The following is a 12,346-nucleotide window of genomic DNA, read 5'->3' as shown; positions in this document are numbered from 1 at the left end:
TACGATGAAGGAGTGTTTGAAGCTCACGGAGATGGTATGAATTGTTAGATGTTATTTGGACAACTAGCCATCTAATTGGAAAAAAAAAAAGATGGTTTCACTCATTTATGGAACATAAGAAGTAGGAAGATCGGTAGGAGAAGAAAGGGAAGAAGAAAGGGGGGGTAAACAGAAGGGGGAATGGACCATGAGAGACTATGGACTCTGGGAAACAAACTCAGGGCTTCAGAGGGGAGGCGGGTGGGGGAAATGGGGTAGGCTGGTGATGGGTATTAAGGAGGGCACATATTGCATGGTGCACTGGGTGTTATACGCAAGTAATGAATCATGGAACTTTACATCAAAAACTAGGGATGTACTGTATGGTGACTAACATAACATAATAAAACATTATTATAAAAAAATGAAGATTCAGTCTCTCATAGCAAGGATAAAGATTTTTATTTTTTTGAAGATTTTATTTATTTGAGAGAGAGAGTGTGTGAACGAGAGGGAGAGAGAATGTGAAGCAGTCTCTGGGCTGAGCACAGAGCCCAATGTGGGGATCAATCCCACAACTCTGAGATCATAAAAGAGCTGAAATCAAGAGTCTGACACTTAAGCAACTGAGGCACCCAGGTGCCCCAAAGATTTTTATTTTATGTTTAATTTTTAATTTTTATTTTTGAGAGAGAAAGCGAGCGCAGAGGGAGAAGCAGACTCCCCACTGAGCAGGGAGCCTGATGCAAGACTCCATCCCAGGACCCTGGGATCATGACTGGGGCCGAAGGCACACGCTTAACCAACTGAGCCACCCAGGTGCCCAAGATTTTTATTTTAAACTACATAAAATCTAGGGGGAAGAAAACATTAACGTATGAAAGCTATTTTTATTGAGTGACTACATCATGCCAGGCACTGCTCTGGGAGCCAGACCCCGAGCATTAGAGATCAGCTTTGCAGAACTTCTATTCTAGTAGGCACAGGCAACTGAACGAATATTCAAGAAAAGCGTCCGAGCGCTAGGTGGAGGACAAAATGGCGATGGGGCAGGAGACAAAAGTTGAGGGTCTAACACCTGGGGAGTCAGGACGGGCTTCTCAGAGGAGGTAACATCCTAAGCTCAGAGTGAGGAGAAAAAGCTGGCCATGAGAAGGGGGGGGGGAGCATGACGGTCAAGCATGAAATACTCCCCAGCAAGAACAAACTCGGTGTGTCCACAAAACAGAAGGGTGGTCAGTGTACATCGACCGCCGAAGAGAAGAGCTGCATGGCCTGTGGAAGGAGAGGTAGTAGAAGCTGGGCAAGGAGGGCTCTGCGGCTAGAATAAGGAGGTTGCGGTTTTGTTCCAAGTGTGATGGGAAGCCACTGGAGGGTTCCAAGCAAGGACAGCATGAGGCGCTCTACCTTTTAAAAAGCTATATAGAGATGCTCAATATCATTAGTCATTAGGAAATGCAAATCAAAATTGTAATGAGCTACTACCTCGCACCTGCTAGACAGCTATTTAAAAAAAAAAACAAAAACGGAACATAACAAGTGTTAGCAAGGAAGCCGAGAAACTGGAACTCTTGTACATTGTCGGTGGGAATGTAAAATGGTGCAGCCACCATGGAAAGCAGTTTGATAGTTCCTTAAAAAGTTAAACCCAGAGTCAGAATTACTATATGACCCAGCAGTCTGGTCCTAGGTATATGGTCAAAAGAAATGAACATAGGAATACAAAACAAAATAACTGGTGGATGAATATTCATAGCAGCTTCAATAGCCAAAAGGTAAACACAACTCAAATGTCCATCAACGAATAAATGCGTAAATAAGATGCAGCGTATTCACACAATGGAATATTATCCACTAAAGGAATGCAATTCTGACAGGTGCTACATGAGTGGAAAAAAGGTTAGTGATGTAGAAGTGAAAGAAACCAAACACAATAGCCACATAGTGCATCATTACATTTATATAAAATATCCAGAATAGGTAAATTCATAGAAATAGTAAGCAGGTAGGTAGAACTGGGCAAAGACAGGAAGGGGGAGAGACTGTTCCATGGGAATGGGGTTTCCTTTTTGGAACTAGTTCCGAAAGTTCTGGAACCCAAATGGCTCCACTGTGAATGTACTAGATGCCACTATATCACATACTTTCAGATGGTTCTTTTTATTTTTTTAAAAGATTTATTTGAGAGAGACAGAGAGAGTGCGCGCACATAAGCAGGGGGATGGGCAGAGGAGAAGCAGGCTCCTCGCTGAGCAGGGAGCCCAATGCTGCTTGATCCCAGGAGTGCCAGATCATGACCCGAGCTGAAAGCAGATGCTTAACCGACTGAGCCACCCAGGTGCCCTGGTTAATTCTTTACTATGTGAATTTTGTCTCAATTTTTAGAAAAAGCAAGCTGTATAGTTTCTGGTTTCCAGCACAATATTATACTCAAGATCCTGAAAACCTTCCTGATAACAAAATACCTAAAAAAAATGCTGGATACACCATAATGCTATTTTACCATACATGCCTAAGCTTTCAAGAAAGAATGAGAAATCCTCAAAGGCTGAAAAACCATATAGGACCCAAAGATAAGAGAGGCAATAAAGGTACAATGTTTGAAAGGCAACCATCTATCAAGATCCAATAACCTTGAGAGGATGGGGCCAGGTCCAGATAGGACAACGGATCAAAGACCCCCCCCCTCATTTGCAGGTGGGACACCTACATAGCTAAGCAATATGTAAAATAAGAAATATATACATTGGTCTCTGCCCCTGGTTCCTGACACAGAGCTCCTAAATCCCTAGGAACTCCCTGGGTGACAGGAGCATCTTAAGTTCTAATAACACAACTCTTGGTGGGCTCCTAGATGGGGGCTGGTCACCAGAGAGACCAAGCCACAATCAGAAGCTTGGAACTTCAGCCCCACCCTCCATCCTCTTGCATACAGAGAGCGGTGAAGGTTTGAGGTAATAATCAACATCCCTATGTGATAAAGCCTCCATAAAAATCCCAAAACAAGGAGTTTAGAGGGTTCCCAGGTAGGTGAACACATCCACATCCCAACTCCATGGGTACAAAAGCTCCCGCCGCACTTGGAAACCCTTCTGGACCTTGTCCTCTGTATCTTTCACCTGAGCAGTCATCTGTATCCTTCGTAACATCCTCTATAATAAAGCAGCAAATACAAATGTTTCCCTGAGTTCTGTGAGGCATTCTAGCAAATGGTCCATCCCAAGGAGGAGGGGGTTGTGGAAACCCCCAGTTTATAGCTTACTGGTCAAAAGTATGAGATACTCGGATTTGCAACAAGCATCTGAAGTGGGGATGGTCTTCAAGACGGAGCCCTTCACCTGTGGGGTTTGTGCTAACTCTGGGTAGTTAGCATCAGAATTGTTTAATGTGAGGGGGAAAAAAACCTCTCACACTTGGTGTCAGAAGTGTTGTGAGAAGAGAAATAGTTTTCTTTTACAAGCTAACTGACGGTATGAGAAAAAAAATCCAATTCTTGCCGAAAGAACGTAAGAACAGCACTCCTCGTGAGATCTCTAGGTGTTACTAACGAAAAACATGAAAAAAAAAAGTTACACATTCAATAGGCTCCATAAAACAAGCCGATCAGATGCTAGAACCCATTCAACTCCAATGGGCCATGAGTGGTATTCGAATGTTGATTTACACCCCAAGTCTCCTTAGTATTCAAGCCAGCGCACAGCCCTGAACGCTGGCATCGAAACACATTAGCATTATCCTTGCAAAATGCAACCAAACATCTGCACCCAAAGACTCTGACACAAAAAACATTTCTGTGCTCTCCAGGATGGCACACGGTATAAAGCTGGATTCGCATATTTAAATGGGATGCTTCAGTGTGCATTTTTAATGAGGCATTGTTTGCCACAGATGGAGGAAGAGAGGAGAAAAGTCATAAATCATGTCACTTTAGAAGCTCTGAAAGGCCCGGGAAGACCATGTGCCACTAGAAATATTGCTGTGGCCATCTCCAAAAAATACTCTCTGTCCCACAGTCTTACTTTGATATTTAATTTTTAAGTCTTAGTTAACATGCTTGTTACACATCGTGAGTCACAAAATTTATTATCTGTAAAAGCCTTCAGTTGTGGATTTTTTTAAAAAGGATTACTACATAGGAACTATATTTAATGATTAATTTTCCTTTTAATCTCCTAGCAGAATATATTAACATTACCTTTGTTTGTCAAGTATCCTCTTAGCTCTTCATTTTAGCCTCCAATGAAGCCCAATGATACTAAATGATTTGTCCAAGGCTAAGAACCCCAAGAATCCTTAACAAAACGATGTGAGGTTCCTATGTAAAATATTCTAAAAATAATAGACGTACAGCCCGTGATCCAAAATATTGATTTGTCTCTCAAGGTATATATTATGCTGGTGTTCTGTAGGACGTTCACATGCTCAGTAAATGGGGATTCTCTGGTCAAAGAGGTTTGTAAACGTTGGGTTAAACAAAGACTCTTAGGCACCTTAACTATACGAAGAAGCTTTATGAACCTTCAGAAATAGAAGGTAGTTTTGCAAACTTATTTGACCACAGAGGTCATTTTCCACACATAGAACATAGTATAAGATAAGTGGTAAATGATGTCTTCAACTGTTTCCTAGAATTTTGTTTTGCTTCTTTAGAACTTATCTCAATGTCACCACATGCGACTTTTTAAAATTTTATCTGGTTATATTGTTATTCAGCTTCTATCCCCTGATGGTTCCCTTCTGCCATCAGAGTGAAAGCCCACTCTGACATGGTATAGAAGGTCCTCAGTGACCTGTACAGACCAGGTCCTACCACTCCCCACCTGGAGCTTCGTTCTCAGGCTGTGGTTTTAAATCCTCTTCTTATCCCTGGGGACCTGGGAGGTGCCACAAACTCAAACCCATTAATTGTGGGTGGGGGGTGGTGCAGTGTTCCTTAAGAGGTATATATGACTCCCTAGTGATCTATGGAAGTGGGCCTGCGTAGATACAGCTTAAGAAGTGAACTTTAAATTTTTTAAAAGATTTGTTTATTTTTGAGAGAGAGAGAGAGAGCGTGTGTACACGCGTGAGCACAAGCGGGGGAAGGGGCAGATGCAGAAGCAGACTCTCAACTGAGCAGGGAGCCTGATGACCCCAGGACCATGACCCGAGCTGAAGACAGACGCGTAAGCCACCCAAGTGCCCGAAATGAATACTTTCTTAAAGATTTTACTTGTTTATTTGGGAGAGAAAAAGAGAGACAGAGCACAAGTGGGATGGAGGGGTAAAGGGAGAAGCAGACTCCCCGCTGAACAGGGAGCCCTATGAGGGGCTTGATCCCGGGACACCGAGATCATGACCTTAGCCGAAGGCAGACGCTAAACTGACTGAGCCACCCAGGCGCCCCTAAACTTTTTTTTTTTTTTTAACAATCTTTTAAGAATTTAAAAGCCATTCTGAGTTCATAAGTGGCACAAAAACAAAGGCCTGCATGTGGCCTACTGGCCACAGTTTGCTAACTCCTGGATGAGGGGAAAACATAATCCAGGACATCTAAGACTGCCCATAAGGAGTACTGCTGCAGAACACGGAAGGAAAATGAAGGATGCTCCATGCCCAGAGACTACGGAGGCTAGAACAAGATGGCACAAGGGGCAGCTAAGAGATAGCTGAGGGACAGCAGTGAAACAACCAGGCAGGACAAACAGGCCCATGCCTCTCTCCCCATCTGAGACGAGAGAGCTGAGAAAGGAGTATCTCTTGCAGATGGGAGCAATGCTTGGGGCAGAGACATGGGGTATTACTTCCAGTAATCGGTAGCATGCAGGAAAAGTAGGAAGCATAGACCTTAGAAGACCAGCTATCAACATATTGCACCCAGCATCATCCCCTACCAATCCCGCACACTCTGAAAACGGTACCAAGCACATGCCACTGCAAGTGTGTCCTCCTGCCTGGCACAGGTGAGCTGCACAGAGAATGCGGGCTGCTGCATTGCATAGAATTGCGCAGAAAAATGAGCTCACTATCAGCAATCCAACAGATACTTGAGGAATTTAACTGAAAGAAGTGAGGAAGAAAAGAACTGGAACTCAAGGAATGAGAATCCATAGAGCAAATGGAAAAAGCAACCTAAAAATAATTATTATCCTTAGAAAGATAGAAGGGGAAAGCACATCCATGAAAAAAAAAGTTACAAAACCCCAAAATGATTAAGAAAACAATTTTTTAAAAGATTTACTTATTTGAGAGAGAGAGAGAGAAAGAGGGGGACGGGGGCAGAGGGAGAGAATCCCAAGCAGACCCCCTGCGGAGTGCAGGGCCCCATGCTGGGCTGGATCTCACAACCCCGAGATCATAACTTGAGCCGAAATCAAGATCTGGATGCTTAACTGACTGAGCCACCCAGGTGCCCTGAGAAAACACAATTTTTGAAATGAAATGTTCATTAGAAGAGACAAACTGATGTGCAAATTTCAGAGAAATACATGGAATGGAGGAACGCGCCTAAAACTACAACACAAAAGAATGAAGAGATGAAAAGTAAAAAAAAAAAAAAAAATGTTGAGCGATAAGAAAAATACAACTGGAAGTTTCCTCATTTAAGAAAAGTTGCATATGGGGGCGCCTGGGTGGCACAGCGGTTAAGCGTCTGCCTTCGGCTCAGGGCGTGATCCCGGCGTTCTGGGATCGAGCCCCACATGAGGCTCCTCCGCTGGGAGCCTGCTTCTTCCTCTCCCACTCCCCCTGCTCGTGTTCCCTCTCTTGCTGGCTGTCTCTATCTCTGTCAAATAAATAAATAAAATCTTAAAAAAAAAAAAAAGTTGCATATGAAGAGACCACGTGGCAGAAAATAAATACTTGAAGAGCTGAGAATTTCCCAGAATTAAAATACCCAGATAGCAACAGGGCAAAAAGGTCTATCAAGTACTAAGCAGGATAAATAAAGGAAACACATGCACATACATGCACACATATCCCTAGACATACTGTGAAACTGCAGAAATACTAAAGTAAGCAGAACTCATTAATGTAACAAGAAAAAAACACTATAAAAGACTCAAGAATCAGAATAACCTCATACTTTCATCAGCACCACTGGGTACAAGGGAACAATGAAGCAGTAGTTTGGAAGGACTGAAGAATTTTGCACTGAGAATTCTGTGTCTAGCCAAACTATTAGCACTTAATATGGCAGGAAAAAGACATTTTTGGACATGTAAACACCCAAAGTTTACCACTAATAGTGATTCAATGACACAGCAGGAATATTCAAGTAGGAATGTTGAAAGAGGAAATTTTTACAATTTTCTCTTTCTCAAATAAGCAATGATCAAGAAAAACATTATCTACTAACAGTCTACAAAGTTAAAGGAAAGATAACAGCAACATGAGCAGCAGGGAGTGGGAGTCAGAGGGATGTAAAAATAGGGTAAGATTCTGTAACTTGTTTGGGAAGAAAAAGACTCAGAAACTGATTTCTCCCTCCTCTAAGTTAATGTGTCAAAGTGCGTGTTGAAATTTAAAATTGAGAATAAGAACTATTAGAGGGAAAAGTATATGGACGTACAGACACAGGGACATGACTGGGAGAGCCATGGTTTCAGTAATCATGAACCACTCATGGTTTTCCTCACATGCTCGTACAGGTCCAAATGCACCGTTCATGTCTTCGCCCACAGAGTGAGTGCTGCCTTCATCTAACCCTCTCCAAAGGTCCTCACCGTTCTCCTTGCCTGCAGCCGATCCCAAGGTATGATAAACAAATTTCTATTACAGCATCTACAATACTTTATTTAAACTGATTGTTGACAATAGCTAAATTGTGGAAGGAGCCAAGATGCCCTTCAACAGACAAATGGATAAAGAAGATGTGGTCCATATATACAATGGAATATTACTCAGCCATCAGAAAGAATGATTACCCAACATTTGCAGCAACATGGACGGGACTGGAGGAGATTATGCTAAGTGAAATAAGTCAAGTAGAGAAAGGCAATTATCACATGGTTTCACTCATTTATGGAACAAAAGAAATAGCAGGGAGATCGGTAGGAGAAGGAAGGGAAGAATGAAGGGGGGGTAAACAGAAGGGGGACTGAACCATGAGAGACTATGGACTCTGGGATACAAACTGAGGGCTTCAAGGGCGGGGGGGATTGGGATAGGCCAGTGAAGGGTATTCAGGAGGGCACATATTTCATGGAGCACTGGTTGTTATACGCAAACAATGAATCATGGAACACTACATCAAAAACTAATGATGTACTGTTTGGTGACTAACATAACATAATAAAAAATTATTATTAAAAAAAAATAAATAAACTGGCTGTTGACAAAACAATCTTGCTCACTAGACATAAGTTCCTTGGGGACTAGAACGGCCGGCCTCCTCGCCTCTATATCCTCTACCACCATTGTCGTTACTCAATATGTTTGTTGAGTGGATGGATATAGAGGAAACTTGTACATACTTTGAATAGTTAGTGACTAACAGATTGTATATGACCAAGACTATAAATGATTCGATGTTAAATCATTTATTGTGAAAGAGTAAGAACCATGTCTAAGTAATGATTACGTTTGTGATAAAGTCATCCTTGCCTCTCGTTAGTTAAGAAATCACCAAAGAAGGGGCACCTGGGTGGCACAGAGGTTAAGCGTCTGCCTTCAGCTCAGGGCATGATCCCGGCGTTATGGGATCGAGCCCCACATCAGGCTCCTCCGCTATGAGCCTGCTTCTTCCTCTCCCACTCCCCCTGCTCGTGTTCCCTCTCTCGCTGGCTGTCTCTCTCTCTGTCGAATAAATAAATAAAATCTTTAAAAAAAAAAAGAAATCACCAAAGATGAACTAGATAATATTAAAAGTTATTCTTAGAGCCTTGAGATGGAAGACACCTTAAAAGACTGTGTGACTGACTGTCCCGGAAATCATACTACACCTGGAGAAGCTCTATGTCTTCACGGTTTTCAGACCCAGGAATATTCTCCATCAATATGGCGGACATCACTCTCACATTCATTTTCACCATATCCAATTCACTGTGCAACTTTCCAATCTGTGGAGAGCAACACAAGTGTGACATGAAGAACGGTTACGTTATTTTCTGCTACCAAGGCGATATTTGCTGGTAGAGAAAAAGGCTTTTGCGACATTTAATATTTTCAAATTTATATAAATACCTAATTGTTTTATAAATGTACAATCTGTTGCCTTCTAAAAGGACTTGAGATCTCATGTAATAAATTTCTAGATTTATGCTACAAATATGCTCTAAGAAAGTTAAAAGTGAAGGGAAAAAAGTCAGATTAGAACCACTATGGAGAAGGGAGGAGGTGGACTATCGTGGGAACCTGGACAAAAAGGTAAATGCTCGCAGCAAAACCAATGAGGAAAAAAAATGAGCATTTTCTAGTGTTAGAAAAGGTGTTAGAAAAGGAAAAAAAATCAAGAGAAAAACACTTTTTTTCTTCTTGCATTAAATTCTAAGAGGAATCAACCATATGGATTTTTATAAAATACTGAATGATAATACAGTCTTAAATGGCAGTTTCCTCATAGCAAAACATAGTAGGCATCAATAATAACTGATTAACTGGACCTTTTTTAACAAATATAAACAAAAAAAGTAAATGTAAGTCAGTTGGCACAATTAATGCCAGCAATAAGGCTACCACTTACTGAGCTCCCTGAAACAAGATATGGACAGTCCTATCAGGAGCAACAGGAACCAGTCGGTTGACACAAGATCCATTCTACAGCCCAGCCTCCACAAAGACAAAGCCACTGACCAAGCATAATGGTTAAGCACGTGGGCTTTAGAATCAGACAGAATCCATAGGTTCATTCTACTTAGAACTGAACCATGATAACTCATGTATTATCACTAAGCTTCAGTCTTCTCCTCTATAAAGTGAGGGTAATAATGTGCCTCCTCCTCCTAATGTTGTTAAGAAGAATAAAAAACTGCAGGGGCACCTGGGTGGCTCAGCTGGTTAAGCATCCAACTCTTGGTTTCAGCTCAGGTCAGGATCTCAAGGTGGTGAGACTGCGACCCATGTCAGGCTCTGTGCTCAGCACGGAGGCTGCTTGGGATTCTCCCTCTTATTCTCCCTCTGCCCCTCCCCCTGCATGCATGCTCACTCATGCTCTCGCTCAAATAAATAAATAAATAAAAGAACAAATAAACTGTATACGAAGTGCTGATCAGTTAGTAAGAGTCATCGATAAATATAGTTGTCACTGTTGTTACCTGTTCTGGGACCAACGTAAGAGTAGAGCTCTTGGGAACAATTACAGAGGAAAGAGCTGGTGCGGTAGGAACAGATGTTGGTGGGTTCGAGGAGATCTGAGTGGCCTATCAATGCGAAATACGGAAATATAACTATTAGAATTAACACAGCCACCCCAAGCCCAGTTTTTCCATTCAGATGGCTCAATCACTTTTCTCAACCAAAGGTCCTGGATAGAGGGCGTTGGCCCAGAGTCAATTGTCAAGTGTGCAACCTGCCCAGCATTTTTTGAGAAGGGTGCTAACAGTGTGTCATAATATAGTAAGTGTTCAATAAAAGGTGGCTATTATAATTAGTAACTAAATTACAATTTAATAAAGTGCTCTTAGTTTATACCAAGGATCTACAAGATAAACTGCCATGTGAGATTATTGCTGCCCTCTTTTTGGGTTTTTAAAAAGAAATGCCAAGCTACAACTGGCAAGACACCTCCTTCTCTACTAATGAATGCTTCTCAAAGTCAGTGCCTCATTTCCAACTTTGAGCAAAGAACACGAAGCACAGGGCTCAGGCCAGTGTTTTGACATTAGGTCCAGAGAAGTCACCTAGAAATCTTGTAAAAATGAGGAGTTTAATTGGAATATGGACAATGGAATATGCCTAAAAATCTCCCATATTATATATACCTCAAATCACATAATGAGTAACAAGGTCCTACACCACTACTATATTATGCCTTGAAAGAAAGAATAAAAGGGGCATGGTGAACAGATGCATGGCAGGTAAGAGGCTGGGGCAAGTGGCTAGTGGCCAGGGAACAGACTGCGCGAGTAGAAGAGTCAGCCTTCTGGAAAAAGCCTCTGCAAAGATCAGACTTCTGGTATACACCTGAACTGCTTTTGCATTAAGGCACGACTCACCAATCTACAGAAGGGAATAATGACTGTTTACACATTATGGAAATTACAGAAAGTTAAGAGCTGAATTATAATCGGTACTCAAGAGTGTTACAAGTTCAAAACCTTATTTGCAAAAATTATTATTGTTTAATACAAGACTCCCCATGGTAGAGACCCTTGCCTGTCTAGCATGAGTTCTTTCTTTTGAAAATTGCCCCCTTCTCTGCTTTATCCAAATGATTTCCATCTGAGCCACCGTGTTCCTATATGACCTCGGCTAATTTGTTCAGAAGTAGGAAATCAACCCAGGTTGGTCCCTTTTCCAAGGTTTTTGAGCTTGGAATCTGAAAAAGCTAAAGCTCTAACATGAAAATTTAAGACTTACGTTATCTACTATGTGGGAAAAGCTAGCCTGCAATGAGAGACAAGTGTAAGACATTTGAGTGGTTGGTTCTCTGTTGTTTCAAAGATCCAGCTAACACCAACCTTCTTGTGGCTTGGTTATTCTAGGAGATATTGCGATGGCTTTCGCATAAATTCATCTTTTTGCTTAGATTGGATGGAGGAAGGGTTGTCCCTTTCAAAGACAGAAGACTCACATAATATACTATCTAATTCTGTATGAGCTCAGGAAAGGCATCCTACCTCTTGTCTTGCTGTTTCAGCCTCTGCATCTGAGGGAGGAAACTGAACACCTTTCTTGAGAAGGTCAAGGTACACTTCTTTCACTTCGCTGACATCCACGCCTCCGGGGAAACCTTGCGACCAAGTCTGAATTCAAGAGATGGTTCCAGAGTTAGAACAGCAGCAAAATTAAAACACGATTTTTAAGGTGGGGACAGAAAATGAGAGATTGATAATTATGTATCTTACTCAGAAAGAGAAAGCTGGTTTTGAATGCCAGGGACAAAAATGTATGTTTTCAGAGACTAGAAAAACAATATATTTCTAATCATCAAATTCCCATGCCTTAGCATTCTAAAGAAAGCCTGGAATAGGTACTTACTGTTTTCTTCCTGTACTGAATCCAGCATTAATAGATTCTAAAACAGCATCAGTAGTTCCTTTGCCAAATAACTTTGAAAGTGGTCTGTTGCATACTCTTACATAGTTTCTATGTATGCCAAATAAATGTACACATGACTCTTTTTCTTACCTGACACGAATAAGGTAGAAACTGAGTGAAAGTAGGGAGATAACTTCAAATTCTTCAGAATAAGGGCACCATGCCATACCAAGAAATTATTATGACTTGG

The 12,346-nt window shown here is 41.6% G+C and overlaps 1 protein-coding gene across 1 annotated transcript in view; it reads right to left on the bottom strand.

Moving 5' to 3' along the window:
• TOM1L1 (target of myb1 like 1 membrane trafficking protein) overlaps window positions 1–12,346 on the bottom strand; it is a 54,694-nt gene that overhangs the window by 30,432 nt on the left and 11,916 nt on the right. Inside the window, exons 5-7 of the mRNA XM_045773048.2 lie at window positions 11,736–11,861; window positions 10,212–10,316; window positions 8,901–9,017 (exon numbers count right to left, since the gene is read on the bottom strand). Coding sequence (XP_045629004.2) covers window positions 8,901–9,017; window positions 10,212–10,316; window positions 11,736–11,861 — 348 coding nt within the window. The remainder of the gene's footprint in view (window positions 1–8,900; window positions 9,018–10,211; window positions 10,317–11,735; window positions 11,862–12,346) is intronic.

Source organism: Ursus americanus, chromosome 23 (genome assembly GCF_024610735.1).
Source record: "Ursus americanus isolate L20-20 chromosome 23, mUrsAme1.1.p, whole genome shotgun sequence".
NCBI lineage: Eukaryota > Metazoa > Chordata > Mammalia > Carnivora > Ursidae > Ursus > Ursus americanus.
This window is presented reverse-complemented; position numbering and strand designations above follow the sequence as displayed.